This window comes from Podarcis gaigeae (genome assembly GCF_964106915.1).
Source record: "Podarcis gaigeae genome assembly, chromosome: 6".
NCBI classification, from domain to species: domain Eukaryota; kingdom Metazoa; phylum Chordata; class Lepidosauria; order Squamata; family Lacertidae; genus Podarcis; species Podarcis gaigeae.
The window spans coordinates 59,802,436-59,825,439 of record NC_139682.1 but is presented as its reverse complement, the minus strand read 5'-3'; the positions used below and the strand labels follow the sequence as shown (position 1 = coordinate 59,825,439).

At 43.0% G+C, this 23,004-nt stretch overlaps 1 protein-coding gene across 3 annotated transcripts in view; it reads left to right on the top strand.

Moving 5' to 3' along the window:
* Positions 1-23,004, top strand: part of LOC310846366 (FRAS1-related extracellular matrix protein 1-like) — a 115,605-nt gene that overhangs the window by 57,711 nt on the left and 34,890 nt on the right. For all 3 annotated transcript variants that reach the window (XM_083742732.1, XM_083742733.1, XM_083742734.1), the window contains 2 exons: positions 7,109-7,304; positions 13,194-13,458. In XM_083742732.1, coding sequence (XP_083598858.1) covers positions 7,109-7,304; positions 13,194-13,458 — 461 coding nt within the window. The remainder of the gene's footprint in view (positions 1-7,108; positions 7,305-13,193; positions 13,459-23,004) is intronic.

The following is a 23,004-nucleotide window of genomic DNA, read 5'->3' as shown; positions in this document are numbered from 1 at the left end:
GACCAGTGTCAGTTAGGGGTGAGCCCTGTGGCGTGGACTGCAAACAAGAAAAAAGTGACCATTTGACACACAATATCATGTGCTATTTTTATGAATTTTATTTCCACGCAAAACATCTTATATGTACTCATATGTGACACATGTGCATTTCTCTGTGCTGAGGAGCCAAACTTGTCAGTGCTTCTGTGTCAAATATACATTACGGTGATAAATATTCTTGCTGCTATGTTGAAGATGCTTAAACTAAAGATAGACATGGCAGAACAGGATGGAAGTGTAGAAGTGTGAGACTTCCTCTCCTCTCCCCTTCTTAGTATGAAAGGCAAAAAGAAATTGTACGCACATGGCGTCTTTTAAGTTAACATATAATAATAGTGTCTGATAGCATAAAAGCAGTTAGCCTTGTCTCTTTCTCTCCTTTGCATTTGTTTTCTGTCCTCAAAAAGGTCCTATATATTAATGTCCTGTTCCGTTGCTCTTTGAGCCAACGCTCTGCAGCTATAGCAAAACGTTTTAACTGGCTTGTATATTGGCGTGCTAAACCACTAGGCTATAGTCTTCCTTTTATAATTAAGTAACTTGAGAAATCTGTTGGGATCAATAAATTTTGAGAACGCTTACATAAAACAGAATATAAAGTGGATAGTCTTGCCATCAGAAGCCCATAAAAGTCAGTCCCTTTATGTGACACCTCTACAAATGGCATTATGTCATTGCATAATATTAGTAGGAAACTAAGATTTTTGTGCAAAAGCATAAAATGTAATGAGTTTCACATAATCTACTCATATAAATGGAAAAAAGAGTGAGAGCGGAGCTTTTTTGAAAGTGGACTTCCAGCTTTTTGGCATCCTGAAAACATAAGGAAATTTGGAAACTAGCTCAAAATAGAGATATGTTTCAGTAGTGGGCGGTTGATGTGATCTTTTTGCTTGGTGGGAACATGCACCTTGGCTGTTTTAACTGTTCAACTAGTGGTCTTAACTGGGGAAAGGGAATACCAAAAAGATCTGAAAATGGAAAATGGAAATAGTGCCAAAAGGGTTTTATTCCTAACTGAGCTAAAGTACTGTGGGTTGGTTTTTTGTGATCTCTAATAATGGAAGCTAGAGAATCCTTGCAGATTCCTGCCCCCACCCCTACTTTGGCATGAAGACCAGGAATGAGAGATAAATTCAATTTGGCTCCTTTCGTAATGCAAACCTGCGTAATTTGCAGTCCCCGAATCACACATACATCATTTTATTTGTAAGCTGCCTTTCCACAGCCTAAACCATGCTCAAGGTAGCTTACAACATAAAGAATTACATTATTACAAACATAGAAAGTAGTATAAACCACAAATAAAACAAAAAAGTGCATGGCTGAATTGAACTATTTCCACATAAATCATAAGATACAAAACAAAGATACAAGAAATTAACATCTTAACAGCAAAAACCCACCACCACCAAAAACCCCTAAACAATACCCCAACCTAAGATTCTGCTCAGCAGCCTCAGCTTTTGTAGCTGGAGTCGGTCAGAGCCCCACTCTCCCAGGTCAGGTGGGAAAAGGCCTGCAAGGCATGGAGCACGTCTTCCGGGACTCAAAGCAATACATAAACCAAAAGGTAGCTAACTTTTGAAATATACATTTCTCCAAATTTAGTGATGCAGTTCTCCAGCCAACTATTGTGTACAAAAATTGCACATATTAGGAGAAAACGTGCTTAAAATGCATGTATTAGTGAAAATAACATTTTTTTAATGAAAACTTTCTTTTAAAAAAATGGCAAACTGATGCAGGAATGTGGAGAACTAGACTTAAAACTAGAAAAATGAAAGAAATATAAATTGGCATTTTTGTCTATCCCAACTCAGGTTATGTCACATGCATTTAGTGTAAAGGTAAGAACTTTGCTAAAGATGCTTAAAGATTTGTAGGAAGGCATAGCCATTAACTGTGGGCTTGGAATGTGCTTAGAGCATAAAGTTCATGCAAATGCACTTATGTCTGGTCTTGGACAACAGCACTCAGCTTGAACTCTACACTTGTAGAGGGCCCCCTGTTGTTTCTTCTTCTTCTTCTTCTTCTTCTTCTTCTTCTTCTTCTTCTTCTTCTTCTTCTTCTTCTTCTTCTTCTTTATTTTTACCCTACCCATCTGGCGGGGTTTTCCCAGCCACTCTGGGCGGCTCCCAACAGATTAAAAACAGAATAAAGCATCAAATATTAAAACTTCCCTAAACAGGGCTGCTTTCAGATGTTTTCTAAAAGTCAGATAGTTGTTTATTTCCTTGACATCTGATGGGAGGGCGTTTCCACCGGGCAGGCGCCACCACCAAGAAGGCCCTCTGCCTGGTTCCCTGCAACCTCACATCTTTCAGTGAGGGAACCGGCAGAAGGCCCTCAGAGCTGGACCTCAGTGCCCGGGCAGAACGATGGGGGTGGAGACGTTCCTTCACTCACTGGCCAGTGTTTAGAAGGGTGGTTCCTTCAGGTCCCAAGAACATCTGACTAGGCAGCTCCTCAATCTGGACAGCAATGTTAGGTAGTTAGTCAGATACCATTCACTCAAGGGTGACTCAGGGAGCATAAAAAAGGTGCCCAGTACAATGAGCTTGGCTAGGTGGCCTCCTATCATCTCCCAATCACAAGGTCAAATAAATCTTACTGCTGATCCTACAACAAAATGTCTGACCTCTCAGTAGACCAGCTGGACACCATCATCCCTAAACAGATACAGGAAAGAAATACAGATAAGACAAAGAAGCCACACCAGAAGCCATCTCTTGACCTCATGGCCAATGCACCATCTGGTCCTGTCAATCCAGCATCTCCGATCACATCAAGACATCCAGTCCACCATCTTCTCCAGGTCCTGCCCAATGGGCATGAATCAAAGATGATGAATAAATAGGATGCAGGGAATGGGGGATAGTGGACACAAGGTGACATAGGGTGCACAGCAATTTGCCCCCATACCATTCCCCCTTTCTCCACCCAGCAGACAGAAGCCCATCTGTTCAATTGAAGCTGGGTTTCAGACCTGCCGAAGAAGAAGAAAATAATTAAACACTAAACTTAGCAACAGCTAACCTCAAAGAAGTGAGAAATTATCAATGCCCACCGGGGCTGCAGCTGTTGCTGTTCCAATGTAGAATGAATCTATGCCATTCCCAGAAGGATCGTGCTCAGAGTCCAAGGCACTGTGAACAATAACCCCAAATTGGAATTCTGTAAAAGGAGCACCATTAGCATAACAAAATAAACGTCTCAGATTTTTAGAGCACATTGCACAGTCAGTTTTAGACCTCCTGGTGCCCCTATCAAAGAACACTACATCCTCAATGGCGAGGGCCTAACCTGATGTATTATTTGTTGGATGTGCCAGGAACTCAGTAGTGTTCAGGGCTCTGGAAAATGCCACCCAGGCAACTGCTGCAAATAAAGAAACCTCAAAAGGTGAGAAATGCCACCAAAAGGACCTGAAAATGGAAAAGAGTAATAGTGCCAAAGGAGGTTTATGCTTGACTGAGCTAAAGTACTGCATGCTGCTTGTTATATTTTTGTTGATCCCAAATAAAGGAAGCTAGAATATCCTTGTAAATTCTTTAGCAATGATGAACGTGTTTTGCAGTACTTGTTTTTTTGCTTCTTTTAAACATATAAACTTTTAATGTGTCCGATCGGAAGAAATCCTGTTGGGTTTAGTGTTGAAATGTCACTAATTTAGCAAGAGGAAGGAAATGGTCATCACAGTGAGGTGTGTTTACACTTCTGAATACCTTGGATAGGTGTCAGAATTAAATATGGTCTGTGAAGTGGAGGGAAATGAGTTCACAGCTTCTCCATCATTTCAGTTCACCTACATAAACTTGTTTAATTCATGCAGTCAGTGAAAGGGTAATCCAAGTAAACATTTCCATGAGCTGGGACTGCATCACAAGAGCACTTGGTGAATGGCTGCATGTGTCTGTTCACAGTAGCACAGTTCTGCAGTAATAGAAAGCTGTGTGTTGCCCCTCTGTCAAGTAGCCTGGAGGAGTCGAAGGTTCCCGAGGTTCCTTCCCCTGCTTAAGTAATTGGGCTCTTCTGCAGCTCTCCCCACACCTCATTCCTCCACTGGCAGTGATTCTCAGCTTTGAGACTGTAAACGAGCACAAATGACAGTCCCCACCAATCATTGCTGGACTGGCAGCTTATATAAGAGCTAGAGGTTCCATCCTCTGCTCTCAACCAGGTCCTGATCCTGGCAGGTTCTTAATTTCTTCCCTTCCCAGCTAACCTCACACACAGCTAGCTAGAGGGTAGCTGTTGAGCTTGTTTCTGGCTCACCAGCTCCTCCCCTGTGGCCTTTGAGGACAGGTGAGGGTGGGGTAGTCTGAGAGCCAGCCAGGATCCCTGGCATCTGGTGTGATGACCTGCAGACCTGGGGCAGGAATGTCTGGACAATACTCCTTTCATGGTGGGGAGACACCATTTTGTGGTTCACCTCAGGTGCCAAAATGTGCTGGCCTGACCCTAGCACAGACTGAAGAAGATCTCTTTGTTTTTGTATGAAAAAGGCCTTCAGTTCTCCACAGGGATTATATTTAGTCATAAACCTTAAATCTGTCTGATATTGCAAGACTGATTCATCTTTCTGGGTCTATAATGAATCCCACTTGGAAGAGATGGAGACACTATATAGGGCCACTACATTAGAATGAAGAAAATGAATGTTTATGCTTTCTGAAAGTCTTTCAAAAATTGCTTGCTTTTGGATAGAGAAACTAAAGGTAAAGGTAAAGGTACCCCTGCCCGTACGGGCCAGTCTTGACAGACTCTGGGGTTGTGCGCCCATCTCACTCAAGAGGCCAGGGGCCAGCGCTGTCCGGAGACACTTCTGGGTCACGTGGCCAGCGTGACATCGCTGCTCTGGCAAGCCAGAGCCGCACACAGAAACGCCGTTTACCTTCCCGCTGGTAAGCGGTCCCTATTTATCTACTTGCACCCGGAGGTGCTTTCGAACTGCTAGGTTGGCAGGCGCTGGGACCGAGCAGCGGGAGCGCACCCCACCGCAGGGATTCGAACCGCTGACCTTTCGATCGGCAAGTCCTAGGCGCTGAGGCTTTAACCCACAGCGCCACCTGCGTCCCCAATAGAGAAACTAACAGCCATTAAAAAACAACAACTGAGCTAGTGACATAGCTTCAGGGGATAGACTTACTGTGGGACAACCATGTTGGCTTGCTTTGTTGCATGTATTATTTCCATGTTTTGTTGCTTTCAGTTTTGGAATACAGTAATTGCAATGATGCACAACTCTAGTCCTGATTCATATGATTAGTCAGATCATAGATGCTGTGTTGAAATGAAATATTTGTGATATACTTAACCACTTGGAAATCAACCTTGCCCAGCTTGTTATATATGAAAATGTGTTTTCTTTTTTTACACAAATGTATTATTAAGCAACAAACTCTATATAAAAATGAACCTAAACGAACAGGGAGGTAGAAGTCCTGAGTGTTCTATTTTCAAGTGGCAACCACACTACTACTAAATGTGTGAATTGGGCTTTTGTTTTGTATTCATTGAATGGGCAGCAGATTAGGTGGCCTTGATACAAAGTGAGCAGGTTTTTACATCACACCTACTCTGCTCAGAAATGACTGAGGCATAAAGCTTTTTAACCTTATGGTACTTGGCTCATGCTTCATGTAGGTGGTTGATTGCAATGTGAGACAGCATCAAACCCTGGCCTGGACAACATGCAATGTGTATGCAGATTGCATGTAGAACCCCTACATCAATGCCTGCTGTTGGAGAGAGTCTTTTATCTTCTTTCTAAGTGCTGCATTAATAGAAACCCTCTGGCTTATATTATGATGGCATCTAATTGTCTTGAACCTTCTCTTGGAATAAAACCAGCTTCTAGCTAGGTAAGCAAGCACAAGTTGAAACACCTGGGCATCAGCTATGGACATCAGGGTGTGCTACAACGGATCCATCTGCATCTCTTGGCATGCACCAGGGCTCCCCCCCCCCCCCGTGTGACAGGTTGGAAAGCAGGATCCAAGAAGAGACAGGTTGATGATGCTTGTCTAAAAGGCACATAGAAAAACACTGTTTTTTGGCGCACATGCTAATGGGTTAGGCAGGTCTGTGTGTATTTTCAGAAATGTTAATGGTCAATAAATAAATAACTAATGGCTAATTACCCGAATAATTTTGAGCAAAAGGGGTATAATGAAGTGTCCATTTTATAGTAGTGTGGCAAGTCTTCAAAAGATTAAATGAGCCAATACACTGCAATGACCTTGGAGAGGGAAGTCCTGGGTTCAAATCCCTACTCAAGCATGACACTTCTTAGGCTACCATGGTTTTATGAGGATAAAAACTGGAAACAAACCCACACAAACCACCAAATGTTAAGTACTGGATACAAATGTGGTGGAGAAACTAATGTTATTTCTCTCAAATAAAGTCAATCTGAAACGACTTGCAACACTTGTAGATGGTTTAAGGGTATGCAACAGGGTCAGTCACAAGTAACTAAATGCCATGCTAAAGGGTGGCTTCCTTTAGAAGGGTCAAAAAGTAGCTCAACACCCTTTTCTACCAGTGAAAGGCCATAGCTCAGTGGTAGAGCATTGGCTTTGTACACAGAAGGTCCTGGGTTCAATCTCTGGTATATTCACATAGGACTGGGAATGTCTTCTGTCTGAAGTCCAGGAGAGCTCCTGTCAGCCAGAACTAGATTGCCCAATGGTCCAATTCTGTGTAAAGCAGCTTCTACACTGTATTCCTCACACTGACTCGTGCCACAGCCTTCAGACTTCTGTCTAGGCCCATATTGTGGTAGCTAATGAAGGACCTGCAGCTCCATCCCATTGGCTTTGGGCCTTGCTGTCAGTGAGTGAGACCTTAGACGGTACCACCTGCTGCTGCCTTTTCTGTCTTTTACCATTCTAGGTTCCAAGTGTATGGAGGGGCATTAAACCTTGGTCAGCCCCAGCTGTTCAGTAGCTCTTAAAAGTTAGCCATCTTCACAGCTGTTCAATATGTATATCTCTATAGCATGTGCAGCTTATGTGTGTGTGCATGCATTTGTTTCACCCACCCATTCCATGATGTTTTTCAGACCACATCAGCTTGGAGCACTCTGCATCCTGGAATGAATTTCACTCAAGACGACGTGGACATGAACCGCCTCTGGTATTTCCATACGAACGTACTGAGTCCAGAAAGTCACGACAGCTTTCGATTTTTTGTGACAGATGGGGAGAACAGATCTCCACCAGAAAGCTTCTATATTTTCATTAAAAGTGTGGCTAAAGGTAGGAAATGAGGGTTGGAGAGTTTGGGGTTTTTACTTTCAGTGTATTATTAGTTCTTTTGGGGGACCAAGCTGTGTTGCATAACTACAGGGGAGCGGTAACTACAGAGGGGAGCGGTAGAAGGCCCTGTGTCTCCTTATGTGACACTGATGTGCTTTTAAATGCATGGGTGAAGTTTGTACGCCAGCAATCTCTAAAGGATGCCATCTCTTTCCAGGATTCTGATGAACCAGCTAATTAGAATCCAATCCATTATGCGCATAACTAATGGCACAAGTTTACAGATCTGTTGACTATTATGACTGCATTCCCCGGTGTCTGTTCGTGACTAGTGACCAAAAGGAAGAGTTCCGTTCTGAAACCTCTAAATGTGCAGAGACCCAGGATTATATCCCAGTTGAATTTCAAAGCTATCAGGAGTCTAGGCAGTTCAAGGCTCAACGTTCTGAGGAGGTGTCCTTAGGAGATCTTGGAATCTTTTGCAGATGGGAGGAGGGGTATGTTACAAGCCAAGCTGACTCCTCTCACTATTCTGTCTTGAGGTGGGAGGGTGAAAGCCCACAGAATCACATGAGGCCTGTTCCAACTATTGTTGCCGAGGCTTTTGGAAGTGAATAGAAATCACGTGGAGACACACAGGAGTCCTCTGAGTGTTAAATATTTCTAAATTTGTGCCAGGTGGCTTTAATTTATTGAACATAGGTTTTTGTGAAGTAGTGCTCCTGTCAGGAAAAAGATTGGCATAAGAGAAATGGAAGCAGCAAAATCTCAGGGGGTCTTCTTTGGCGAAAAACCTCTATTGAGTCCTCCTGTGACTTGTGCTCATAACTGCTGAGGAAAACAGGGATGCCATCTGTAAACTGTGATTCATAAACACTCTGTCAATCTGCCACGTTACCCTGACATCATAAAATAACAAGGAGCAGTATTGTAATAAAGAGGGGAGGTTTGCAATCAACCAATTAAATACATCTAATTTATTTTGGTTACAGCTGAGGCTTTATTTATTAGTAAACAGCTGCATTTATTATAGAGATTTTTATTTTTATTTAATCCGGACAAGTCAGTGCCAACTGGCACTTTTGATAATCTATTAATCCTAAATAATCTTCTGGGCTTTTCATGTATTTTTTAGGGGGTAGGCGGAAATAAAAAATAATTCAAAATTAGACTACAGTATTTTAGCATTTCTTTTCAAGTGTTTCTATCAAAGCTGCTAGAATCAGTCAATGAGTTGTTGACATTTTATTAATTCATATTTACAAGAAAAGTGGGGTTTGAATCTATAAATGCTGTTCCTCCTTCCAACCCATGCCAATAGGAGCCTTAATCAAGCTCCACTTTTGTTTTTGTTGATGTGAGATCTATATGTAGGCTTAACAGAGCAATCCTGTAGTCACATTATACCTGGCCAGCAGATCCAGTCCTTCTGCACTAGTGGAATGGCCACCATATCCAGTTCAAGGAACAAAGAAAATGCACAACCCAAAGAAAATACAAAAATGGCATAAAAAACAACAGGACATCCAAGCTTCCCTGGAAGCACCGTGAAAGCCTACCATCCAGGGATTGTGCCACAAGCATTAAGCTGCAACACTGCAAGAGATGGTGTCTGTGTTTTCTTTCAATGATGTGAATCTCTGATGACTTCTCACTCCTATGAAAGCTTCCCCAAGGGGCATTTTGAACAGTACTTTAAAGCTATACAGTCATACCTCGGGTTGAATACACTTCGAGTTGAGCGCGTTCGAGTTGCGCTCTGCGGCAACCCGGAAGTAACAGAGCGCGTTACTTCTGGGTTTCACCGCTTGCGCATGCACAGATGCTCAAAATGACGTCGTGCGCATGCGCAGAAGCGGTGAAAAGCGACGCGTGCATGCGCAGACGTGCCGTCGCTGGTTATGTTTACCTCTAGATGCGAACAGGGCTCCGGAACGGATCCTGTTTGAATCTAGAGGTACCACTGTAGTTTATAAGCACTGCACAGCAGCCCAGGTGCTCTCTGGGCAAACTCACACACAAAACGGTGCGTCACTCCCAAGAAGACCTCCTTTCCCAGAGTGAAGCTGGAAGCACCTGCCCCACAGCCACTGAAAGTGGGTGGGTGGGTGGGCGGGCAGGCAGGCAGGCAGGCAAGGAAGGAGGTATGGCAGCCTTAGGAGGGGCAGGAAGGAGCAGAATGGCAGGCAGTGGGATCACTGTAAAATTAAATCTGGATCTCACATGCCAATCAAGTTCGAAATATAAAGTTATAAATATGACAAGCCCAGCTCTACCTAGCACAGAGTCAAATAAAGGAAATGCAAACTTAAATCTAGGAATCTTCCTGCAAACAGAGGATTTAAGATTGCAAACATTTGCATTTCACTATTAATCTAATTTTTCTTGCCGTTAGGTCTTTTTTTATGGTGCTTTGTGTCAAATGTAATAGGAATCAAGGAGTGCAATTCATTCTGAAGTTGTCCCACTGAATTCTCATTAAGCATTGTAAGCCAGAGCTAACCATACCCTATTGATAGCACAGGGAGTCAAGACAACTGGAGTGATGCAGTTGCAGAGATGGCTGCTAGTATGTTTCTTTCTCATTATCTTTGGCACACTATGTAATGTAAAGCTTCAGAGATGTATATCTCTCTTCCCTCACCCCACAAGAGCCTTTCACATTAGCCCTAGCTAGAACCATGGGACAAGTCTGTTAGGAAACTGACCTGATACTGAGGTTATAGATGGAGCAGTCTATCATCAGGCTTACACTGTTTACCAAGATGGTGCAGAAGGTTTGATCTTTTCACCACCACAGTTTTGGGGAAACTGTTGGAGACTGCAACAAAAGGTTGCGGAAGAACAAAAGTGAAAAAGAAAATAGTTGTTTTGTTTTTGTTTTGCCAGGGCCAGAGCATTCTAAAGCCACTTGCTTTATGCTGAAAAAAGTAATGCAAACTAATTAAATGGTGAAAAATACAAAGATGACTGACTGACTTTAGGCTCATCAGCTCCAAATCAGCCTCAAAGATACCAATATAGTTTTTAAAAAATGAAAATTTCAGAACGTTTTTCTTCGTATACTTTTGTAAGTTGATGTACAAATGGTTTTTTCCGATCTGTAAGCTATTGGCCATCATCCATTTTTGCTACTGTGCTTTCTCACCCAGCCTTTTGTGTTCTAATTTTTTTTTTAAAAAAAACACTTTCATTAAAAAAAAATACTCTTGTTTGCCATCCTAGGTACACTTATTCGTAGTTGGAAATGGTGTTTCAATGCAAACCATTTCAACTCCTGATCCTAGTGGGCCAGCGATCCAAACGTGGACTGCTTATACTTGTTTGGCTGCCCTTTGGCATATAACATAAGCACAGAGGGAGATCATAAGTAAGAAAGGGGGACTGGGCTCTGCACTCATGCACAAGTGCCTCCTCTCCCCTCCTCTCTGGTAGTAATTCTCCCTTCTCTTAAGTTATCATGGCATAGTGTTGCTTATGCAGCAGTGCTAATCGAGCCTAGATTATCTATTAGGGCCAAACTAGGGAAGACAGTATTCGTGAAATCCATAAAGAACTGTCCAGATTGAGATGCTGGTGGGCATGGAAGAGTGTTTTAACCCCTTTTCCCCTTCAATCTGGGTCTCCGCAAGCACAAATAGCAGGTGCAATGGGGTCTGATCCTGATTGGGAACACAGCAAGGGGCAAAGGGGCTAAAGGCTTCCTACTTCCCTATCAGGAGCCTATACAGCTTGGGGTCAGGATACTGAAAAGATTGTATCAACCATTATATAGCCAACCAATCACTGAAGGAAGAGGGTCTTCTGCAGATACCATCTCATTTGGATCAGTTCCATAGGATGCAGGAGTTGGACTTTTACTGTGGTTGCACCTACCCTCTGAAACTCCTTCCTGTTAAATCTTACTTATTTTTTGATTCATTAAATTAATATTCTGCCTTTCCTTCCAAAAGAATCTATTGTCTTTTGGTCACCTATTGAAGAACTTCCTTTTTCAGCAAGCCTTTAACCTGGGTATCTTATCTCTGTCTATATCTATATTAGATTTTAAATTGCTTTATATTGATGGGGTTTCTTTGCTAATTGCTTTGGAGTGTTTCATGTGATGCAATTTATAAATCACATAAATACATACATACATTAAATCTGGATTTGGCCCTCCTGCTATTTACTTTAAAGTCTGGTTTGGATCTTAGCCAGGATTTGCAAACCACTTTAAAACTAATTTCTTTCAGATCCAAACTTGACAGGGGCATATTTCATGTGTCCTTGTCTTTTACCTATAAAGTGGGAGGCTGGACAAGTCTTTCTTTTAGAATGCAACGAGCATGTGAGAAAGGGATGCTGAAGTTTTCCCTTCCAGTCCCCTCCCAACCTCCTGAGCCTTTCCTCTTCAGGCCACTGCCTTGAGCACTTGTCTCTTCTTTACCTGGCTCTGATACTGAGAATGGAGACAAGTGGCTGCTGCAACCACCTGAGAGGACCGAAGGTGTGAGAGAAGGAGGTTCAATGCTATTCGGGTGATCTCAAGACATTTTGCTGCCTGAGGCAAAAGGAAAAGATGGCATCTTCCCCCCATGCCACATACAGAATCTGAAAGTACTGGCAGCTGAATTTTATTTTAACATTGGCAACAGAGCAACATTTCCCACTGTACCCACTGCAGCAAGCTAGTTTAAGAGGTGCAGCGCAAGTAAGCTTAAAGAACTCAGGGGATATTGCAAGGGGACTGCTGCTGCCCCTTGGCTTCCCTCTCCCAAGGCAGCTCCCTCATTCTGCCTAATGGTAGGGACAGCCCTGAGTGCCATTCTCCATATTTATTGTAAAAGTTTGACACCCACCCACACCAATCTCCACTTTATCTGCGAATTCAGTAGACATGTAAAACAAAAATCCTGCCTACCACTGTCCAGCCAAGTTGATAAGATGAGAGCCCTTCTGAGGATTTGCTAGGCCCAATTGCCACCTCTGGTGCATCAATAATGTTAAACCCTGGTTTGAGAGGAGGCAGAAATTGGTGCCAGAGAAAAGGGTGGTGGAGGAGAAGGAAGTACATGTGTCTGTGGTCCCCTTTGAATCTCTTAACCAGTGTTATGTCTGCCAATTTTTCATGCACTTTGGGGACTTTAAGGACTGTAACAAATCCAGTAGCAGGAAAATCACCCTTGGCAAGGTTACAGCATCACATAACCCCATCAGCTTAAAGTGCCATGCTGTGCTTAGCACATTAGGGCATTTTGTCCATCAGCCCATGTGGGCCTATTAACTTAATTGTTCTTTGTTGAAAGTGACCCATTTGTGTGTGAAGAGACAGTTTGTAATAATAATTCTTCATGAAGGGGAGAATGTGTGGCCAAATTGTGCCTGTACCTGTATGTTAACCTCCCCCCCAGCTTTATGTACTCATGTGCATTGCTGAGCGTGCCCCCATGAGTGCTTATGTACATTCTTCCCTAAACACAGAATTCCTAAGGAGGAAGGTACGTTCTGAAATCCCTTCCTTTACTCATGCAAGTCTCATGCCGCACAAATGAAGATAAAGGTTTTCTTCAATAGCTTTTAGTTCTTATTTGTCACAGAGATCTTTACAGGCACCAAAGGAATCCTTTCCCAGCCTGGTTTGGCCAAAGTCTCTTTTGTTAATCCCCGCAAAAAGCTTCATCGCTGTGTTGCTCTTAACCACTTCTCTTAATGTCTGTTTCTCTGTGAGCTGATTTCACTGCCTCCCCCCCTCCAATCCAGTTCCCCCTATGGAATAGTGAAGGGCTGAGCCACCCCCTCCCTCCGCAAACACCCACACACATCCTTTAATATCTCTCTCTCCCCCCCCATGCCTGATGCTTTTCTCTTTCTCTCCCTGCTCCCTCTCCCCCCTCCCTTTTATTTTAGGTGACATTGTTCTATTCACCAAACCTGTAACTTTAACAGAGGGTGACAGGGTGACCTTGACGACAGATGTTCTTATGGCAACAGATGGCACTGGCAAACCCGGGAAGCTGCTGTATGCCATTTCTGTGCCACCTGTGCATGGTCAGATTGAGTACATCAATTATCCCGGCGTGCCCATTTCCCGCTACAGCCAGTTGGATGTCGTGGCCCAGAAGGTTTGCTACGTTCACGACAATAGCCACGAGGCTAGTAAGGACTCATTCAGGTGAGAAGGCCTCCCCAATTATCTTCTCTTCTCCCTGCGCTCTCCGCTCGCAAAACCTGGTTTTAAAACATGGGGAAACATATTTCAGGGGGCTAAATGTTAACATAACTTCTGCACGGCTCTCGGTGACCATATTACAATGCTGAAATGCCTGGCATGAAAATGCAGAAAGTGTGATATGTCCTCTCCTAAGTTCAGCAGCACATACCAGCCATTTATTAACTGCAATGTTTTAAGGCCCCCAGTCAAGGGTAGTGGAAGATGCGCACACATGGCATTGCAAGATTTTCGTATTGACTTTTTAATGAATTAGCATATGAATTCAGATCCATACGTTGCAGTGCCCCTCCCAGCCACTCAGCTGCCACAGGTATCCGGGGGGGGGGGGGCAGCAAAGAGAGACTGCTAATTCTGTTACTGTTATGCTCCATCTGAAACTGTAGTTGCTATCTGGGGTAGGGTTTTTCTTTTTTTCCAGTTAGCGGGTGGGGTGGGGGGAATCCACAATACTGTCTGAAATCATTGGTAGAAGTTAATCCAGATGGTGGTGTCGTTACTAAAGAAAAGCATATGTTGGCTATTATGGTACTTAAATGTAATGGTTTTATATACCTCGAGTGGGCAGAAGATTTGGGGGGGGGGGGAATACAGCAGAATCTCTCTCTCTCTCTCTCTCTCTCTCTCTCTCTCTCTCTCTCTTTATACCAAGTATGGCAGAAAATAGATTTCATCTTCCTTTTCTGCTGAATTTCCCAACAGATGTGGCAAGTTTAATGGATTAGAAGCTCATTAATACCATCCTCCTGTAGGAAAGAAGCACCCATATTGCTTAAATCAGGAACAGGATAAGGACTTAATTTATAGCTCACTTGGGTATCATCCTCTTCTAGGTATTTTGCTCTTTTTCACATACATAGTCGCTAAGCATAAATTATATGTAAACATGAATATTAGGGTCCCGACACCATTTTTTTTTTGTTAGAAAAGCAGTTTTGGAAGATGATGACAGAGAGCAGGGAAGCGGGGGTGGGGTGAAGAGTTGGGGTGCTTAACTCTTTCCCTGCCTTGCTGAAAGCTTGCAGCTGAAACCCTGTGGATGTGGAAAGCTGCCTGGGACAATTTAGGAAACAAGAGGCAGGAAAGGTGTTTTACTCTCTCCCCATCGCTTCCTCCCCCTCCTTTTCAATCACTGTCTCCTGTTGCTGCTTTTCTAAAAATAAAAATGGTGCTGGTCCCCTTAACTTGTTTCTTCCCAGTTTAAAATTGAAAATTATTTATACTCCCTTTGCTACTAAATGGGCACTCTAACTAATTTTATTCTTGCAGTGATTAAGTGTGTATAATTTCCTAAGAAATGAGTTAAATTAACAAGGGGAAGAAGCAATCCGTAAATCATGTAAACGGTCTTTTTCTAAGTGAGGTTAAGACCATCATTAAATAAATCACAGGCCCTAAAGCATGGCCATTTTTTTCTTTTGCGTTTTTGGTATGTGGAAAATATTTTCTTCTTTTCTCCCTTCCTCATTAAACCTTCTCTCTCTGTGCTATGTGTGTGTGCGGTGGGGTGGGTCAGCTTCATTAGTGTGCTGGCTAATCCTGGTTTGTGGATTAAAAGGGTGCAGGTACTCTTCCTAAACTCTTAGGGAAGTTCTCCTCTGATATCTCTCTCTCTCTCTCTCTCTCTCTCTCTCTCTCTCTCTCTCTCCCTCCCCCTCCCTCCCTCCCTCCCTCCCTCAGCTCTTCACCCCATTTCTTTCCTGCTTACCAACTTATCTTTCCACTCTTTCCCTGTCCCTAAACTTGCCACTATCATCAAGGTTGCCTTGTGGGGCAGGTGTGAGCATTGTGCAGTCATAATGATTTTGTGCTCATGATGGTATCAGGGTGATTACAGTGGTACCTCGGGTTACATACGCTTCAGGTTACATACGCTTCAGGTTACAGATTCCGCTAACCCAGAAATAGTGCTTCAGGTTAAGAATTTTGCTTCAGGTTGAGAACAGAAATCGTGCTCCGACGGCGCAGTGGCAGTGGGAGGCCCCATTAGCTAAAGTGGTGCTTCAGGTTAAGAACAATTTCAGATTAAGAACAGACCCCCAGAACGAATTAAGTACTTAACCTGAGGTACCACTGTATATGCAATCCTGTTTTCAGTGCTCCCCCTCCCATCTGCAAAAGTTGTGCTTGTTTTCCAGTCAGTGCATGCCCTGTAACTTTCTACTGAGATCCTGTAACTTTTTAGACCACAAATGTTCTGGGCTGGGTTGTCCCTCTTTGGTGTGTGAGTGCTTCAGGTGGCAGTAATGTGGTATCCTTGAGGAACCACCACAAAACAGCTGTTGTTGCTGTTTAGTCATTTAGTCGTGTCTGACTCTTCGTGACCCCATGGACCAGAGCACGGCAGGCACTCCTGTCTTCCACTGCCTCCCACAGTTTGGTCAAACTCATGCTGGTAACTTCGAGAACACTGTCCAACCATCTTGTCTTCTGCCGTCCCCTTCTCCTTGTGCCCTCAATCTTTCCCAACATCAGGGTCTTTTCCAGGGAGCCTTCTAGTCTCATGAGGTGGCCAAAGTATTGGAGACTCAGCTTCACGATCTGTCCTTCCAGTGAGCACTCAGGGCTGATTTCCTTCAGAATGGATAGGTTTGATCTTCTTGCAGTCCATGGGACTCTCAAGAGTCTCCTCCAGCACCATAATTCAGAAGTATCAATTCTTTGGCGATCAGCTTTCTTTATGGTCCAGCTCTCACTTCCATACATCACTTGTGGGAAAACCATAGCTTTAACTATACGGACCTTTGTTGGCAAGGTGATGTCTCTGCTTTTTAAGATACTGTCTAAACAGCTAATAAAGCAGAATTTTTTGTACACTGTCCACCCGAGCAGCTAGTTATGATGCTGCACTAATGCACAAATATTGTGTCACTGGCATATTGCAGAATACACTAGCAACCCACTCACCACAACCAATCTGGAGGGGCCTATGGTTACTTATTGCCCTGTTCCATACAGGACCATGTCTCCCCACTCACTGAAATTAGACTTCAAAGAAAATTTAGATTGTAGTCGACATCTGAATTCATGCTGGCACTGAGTTAATCTCAACTCCTGCTTTAACTTTTGCTCTCTAACATGTGTTTGAGAAACCTGTAGGCAAAGAGGCCCAGGTGAGTGACTGTTGAGGTGGAAAACAATTCAAGTCTAATTTCAGTGAGTGGGGAGAGATGGGAGGAGACCTTTGTGGGTAACAGGTGTGCCTACAGGTGCTTTCTTGGCATTTTCGGCCTTATAGGTGATAAGTAATGTGACTTGATTGAGACTGAGCTCGACCACCATCATGTCTAGATATGGCCCGCTGAGGTCAACTCTGGATCCAATGGAGAAATAGCGGCTGATATTTATTTTATTCAATAGAATTCATTTTTAATCTTCCGGGAGCTTCCAAAGCAATTGGGCGAGGAAACCCCTGTATTTTAGGATACAGTGCAATTTCATTTACTTGGATATAATACTGATGGCCTACACAGATATGAAGTGTGAGTTTCTGAATGGAGCTGTGACACTGAGGATGAGGGTGTTGAACTAGGGTTCATTCATGGGACTTTTGCCTTTGCACAAATTTGGAATGTATTAGATTTATTAGAATTTATTTATTAGAACGTATTAGATTTATTATTAGAATTGCCCGTCTCCAGAGACAGACAGATCCAAATGCTCCTCTGATGACTCTTGGGGATTTCCCTCTCATATCTACAATGAAAGCCTTGGTTGACCTTTGGAATGCAGAAATGGTGTGAGTGATGGACACTATCCCTCTTGTGCTTAGTAGACCCAATCTACTCTCCACATCACATCTGATTTTGGCTCTTGGTATTTCAAAAGAGAGGTGCCCATACTCGCACCACCCCACTTGCACTGTGAATTTTACAGCTTAATGTTAACTGGATTGGGGGGGGGGATGCAGTGGGAAAAGAAAAGGATTCTGAAGACAATCTCAGCCAGTCTTCTTATTGTATATTCCAAGACTCATTCCTTCTGCTGAAAACCATTCCTGAGGCTGAGCTCCACCTCTGACACAAAACAAGCCCTATCTTGATGGCCTCTTTTATTCAGATGTCCTTCTGCCTGTTCAGAAAGTGCAGGTTTCATTGACATTGGATGATGCGGAAGGACACCCATGGAATTCAGACAGTTGTGAGATTTGGATAATTGAGGTTCAGATAATGGGAGATTTCATTTTGTCTACACATCTGTTCAGCGTAAAACTTACGCTCTCTCCCATTTTAAGATTAAAAAATAAATGAATTCCCAATTGCTCTCTCTTGGTAGCTTGGAAGCAAGCTGCTGCCATAATGTTGTCAGCTCTCAACCATGTAACTGGATCCAATATCCTCTCCTGAAATGGAGGTTGAGCACATGAAAGAGATTACGTGCTAAGTATTTGTAGGAGAGGACACCATCTGTATGGTCCTTCCAGTGCTCTGCATTGGATGATTTAACCAGGTACACAGGGAGGTCACTGTGGGGGTGGATATAGAAACATCTTTCCAGTGCCTACAAAGGGTTAAAAGGAGAGGGATTAAAATATCCTTTTATTTTTAATTTTTATATATATTAAAAAATGTGCACTCTAAATTAATTTCTGCTGGTAATCCTGATCAGGTTAAATAACTCCTCATTATTCTGCTACGCAGCTGAGGCTTCTCAAAATGTTTATCTTGTTTTGTAACTGGTACCTTCTGGCATATTCCAGTGCCAACTCTCGTAGCTCCTGCTATATTTCATTCTCACTATTTTTGGAATGGAGCTGCTGGTTCCAGGTGATTTAATAAATTGCTTTTTTTTTTTTTTTGGTGTGTTCCTTTTAACTTACCCATCTGCGCAACACATGCGTAACTTGCAATCTGTTGGCAGTTTGCAGAAAGACAAACTGTCAGAGCTGCGTGCATTTGACAACTTTGTTCCCAATTAGATTAGTGGTAATTTTAACAGATTTCAGGCCAGTCGGGAGAGTAGAGAGGGGGAGGGGAAAAAGAGAGAGAGAGAGAGAAAGGGAATGACATGTTATTAAAGCATCAATTTTGACAGACCTTGAGCACATAGAGCATCAGTGTAAATTATATTAAATGCTTTAATTAAAGCTATGAAAGATTTACCCTTTTAAGCAGTAAGTGATTGCACGGCAAATATAAAGGGAAAGTGGATAACAGTTTCCTAAATGGCTTATGCTGTTCGAGACGGTGCACCAGTCGCTTCCTCCACCGTAATCTATGAGTGTAATGTTGGAGGCATCGTTAATTATTCATAGCCACATCTATGTAGCAGATGTGATTAAAAACATGAAGAGTAGCAGTTGGAGACTGGAGCACTGCCTATTTCTTTCTTTTTTTTAAAAAAAGGAAAAGAAAACGCCGTGGTTCAAGCTCCCTTTCAATACAAAGCTGCTTAAAAATTTCCAGAGAATATTTAGTGCTGCAGTTAGATATCTCTAGTTTCGTGTGCACGCACATGCGCGCCCCATAATAAAGAAACTCTTATTGCCGCAGTACAGTGAATTCTTACTGATGCTGTATGAGCTCCAGGGCTCACTTGAAGTTGCCCTATTCATTTCAGCATAGGTAGCAGATCTTACTTACTTGTCTGTCCCTGTCCCTGTGATAAATGGATTGGCTCCTCTGTTGAAAGGAAGGTATCATTCCCCACACCCAAGAGCATAGACCAGGGCATATTGGGCTTGCAGAACTGAACCCTGGACTGCTCTGAATGTTTGTTTCTTTAAGGTATTCATATACAGTGGTACCTCGGGTTAAGCACTTAATTCGTTCCGGGGGTCTGTTCTTAATCTGAAACTGTGCTTAACCCGAAGCACCACTTTAGCTAATGAGGCCTCCTGCTGCCGCCGCGCCGCCGGAGCACGATTTCTGTTCTCATCCTGAAGCGAAGTTCTTAACCTGAAGCACTATTTCTGGGTTAGCGGAGTCTGTAAGCTGAAGTGTATGTAACCTGAAGCGTATGTAACCCGAGGTACCACTGTACTGTGGAATTGTCAGAATTTGTTGCTTAGACTGAAGAGCAGAAGCGAAACTGGGTATCTAGATGTGTGCATCTTTGGGCACAGGGGTGTGCTGGGGCACGATGCTCCATGGGGCCTCCAAGGAGTCTGCCTGCCTCCTCCCACTCACCCACCCTACAGCTGAGCAGGAGGCGGTAGGTGGACTGTTTGGGGCAGCACAGAGCCTGCAGGTGCCCAAGCCACCACATCACTCCCAGGAGAGACATGTGGCTCAGTGCACTGCAGGCCCTGCGGTGAGTACCACCCGACATTTTGTCACCCCCTCAGTGGTGACACCCAGGGTGGCCCACCTCCACCACACACCCCTTCCTCCGCCCCTTTTTGGGCACTGGCTTTTAATCTAAATCAGTATTCCATTACCTTCTGTTTCGTTCAGTATAATAGTCACAAACATTCTGTGACTGTATAAGAGCTCAGCCTATTGGCAGGAGTGGGATAGGGACTCGACAGACAGACAACAGACAGACAGACAGACAGACAGACAACAAATGACCGAAAGATTATGGGATATGAACATGATGTATATGGCGTACCATAATGATGTATGGGAGCAAAGAAGGGGCAAGTAGAATTAGTTGGATATAATATGGGGGTACTGGGATGAGTGATTTATTTTGAGAGCATAATTTGGATTTCTACAGTTATAGACTAGGGGTGGGGTGCAGCTCTCAAATCAGTTGCCTGAGAACCAATGCACATAAAAGTTCATCAAAGCATAATGACAATGTGCCAACTCCACTCAAGGATGTTCCTTGATTTTACAAACATGGACATTTGTGCGCAACAACTTTTGATTTAGAAAAAGTTCTATTTTTATTTGTTTGTTTAAATATACCGCTTATTTATTGAAGTTGCTAAGCGGTCTTATTGCGAGAAGGTACAGTAGCTAGAAGTCTAAGCCTTCTGGTCTTTTTTAAAATAGTGAGCCCCTCATATCTCGAAGCAGGTCATGGATATAGTCAGCCCTGCATCCTGGGCGGGGTGAATGGGTGCACTGCCATGCTTCACACACACCCTGGAATTTTTTTTTCTGGGTGGGGTGTGTGTGTCTTTTTAATTGGTGGCATGACAGACAGTGACAGCATGCATTTTAAAAATGACAGCTTGTTTGAAGAAGAGGAACAATATAAGAATAGGACCCAGTTATTATGAAGAGTAGAGCAGGATTGGGAGTCTATTTGGCTAAAGGGTGAAAGAAAGAGATAACTTAAAGTGAACTGAAAAATATGTAACCTAGATTACTAGGGATTTTTTTTTTCTTCAGGTAAAAGAGGACTGTAGCTACAGGCAGTCAAGCTTTTGAGTCTGGTATTCCTGTGAACCTTTACTTACTTGGGAGAAAGCCCCATTGAATTCAATAGGTATAACTTCTGAGTAGGCATGGTTAGGATTGTGCTGTTTGTTAGCCTTTTTTTTTTTTTTTTTGCTAACAATAATAGAACCGGAGGAAACTCCAGGTTCTTCACTGGCTCAGGTGAATATTTATTTGCACCACACAGCAGTCAGAAGCTGTAATTGTAGAACACTACACTACACTACACTATCAGCTCACTTTATTTTCTTACAGTAGCCCCTGGAAATGATGGTGTGTGTGTGTGTGTGTGTGTGTGTGTGTGTGTGTATGTGTGTGTGTGTACTAAAGTAGCACTGATAGCAGACAACATTTCTCTTAATTAGCGCTAATGTGTGAGAAGTATCCAGAGAAGCAGCAGATAGTGACATACAGAGAAACCTGAAAGCAACTATAAGGAAATTAACCAGTGTGCCTGAAGATATGACATCTCCCAAGCTTTGTGTCTGAATAAATTCTTGGTTATTTGTTGAAAAGAACATAGTGAGAAAACTTAAATGGTGTTTCTGAAGACTAGGCAAGTGAAACGTATACTGAGGGCAACAGAACAAAATGAGAATATCTACTGACTAAATGCCAAGAACCTATATTAAATCATCGTCCTGTGGGGCACAGTTCTGTGTTTGGGTGCTGTATATAAATAATGGATAACAAGTAGCATTTAGAGTTTGATAGTAACATCCTGTCTACTCAGGGGAAAAGCTCTATTGAGGTCAATGGAATTTACTCCCAAATAGGCAGGTATAGGATTACAGCCTTAGAAGATTCAAATCATTCCTTGCTTATTGGCAGAACAATAATTGCAACAACCCTCTTAGGTAGATCACAATTCCCTTCTTGCTGATGGTGAGATGTGGCTGAGAGATTGTGGTTCCCAGCTATGGCTGCCTAATGAGTTTATGGTAGAAGGAAGACTTGAACTGGGAACATCCTGAATTACAGTTCAGTGGAAAGGGGTGTGACTTGGAACCAGAACACATGATCTGCATGCAGAAGAACTGAGGTTGGATCCTGGTCATCTCCAGGTAGAGGATCCTGTCTGAAACCTTGTAGAGCCTGTGCCAGTCAGAAAGGACTGCACTGAGGTAGACAGAATAGTGAACCTGACCCTTGGGATAATGTTGCTTCCTACATTGTGTTTCACAAACTTATTGACCAGTTTCCAAAGCTGTTTGAAGGATGCAAAAATAGAAACTATTTAATAGAAACTATTAACTGCAAATTCTGTAGCTTTCCTGTAGTTATATAAAGAGCAGTATTGAAACTTATAGGCACTAAGGGATTTTTTGGTGGTGAATCCATTGACACTGAACATTTACTGTGCTGTTGTGGAACGTTCATAAACATTTGATCTATTGCAAGAATGGAGCTCTACACAGCAGGTTGCTTGAAACAGTCCCATGACACACACCAGTCTTTACTTTTGTTGCCTTCCTCCTTTCATCCATAATAGCAGCATTGCTCTACCTTTTTGACACTGCTGCCAACACCAAGAGAGGCAAGTGAACTGAAGAGCTCCAAGCCACTTTGGTTAGGCCTAACCCCCCTCAAGCCTACAGGCCATGGATGAGAGACAATGGTTCTCTTAGGCCTTTGGTTTCAGTTGAAAGAAGTAAACATGCAACTTCATTCATTCATAGCTTTGCTGCCTCCCCTCCCCTGGCTTCTGACTCAATCCATTTATTTATCTAACAGATTTATATGCTGACCTTCTGTCAAGGGACCACAGGCAGTTTACAATTTTAAAATATTAAACACAAATTTCAAAATATAGAACAGCAGAGATCTCACAGGCTGACTGATTGTCCCTTCAGGAGCTGACAACATAAGCAATTTGGCTGGGCTGTTTTTACTTCCTCTTCTTTTCATTCAGTTCTAGACTGCAAGCTTCTCAAAGTCATTGGAAGTTGGCATAACTGGGCACCTGCCAAGGTCCATTTACCAAGAATCCTCAGAGCCACCTGACCTTCCTCTTCCCTACCACCAGTCCCCAAGACCCCTTGACCTTGATTCTTTGTTGTTACTGCCCATTCCCCTACCTGCTCCAAGGAGTAACTATTGGGAGGAGAAAAGGAAAGGACAAGTAACGTTTTGTCCTCCCCTTCTATGAAGTCGTACA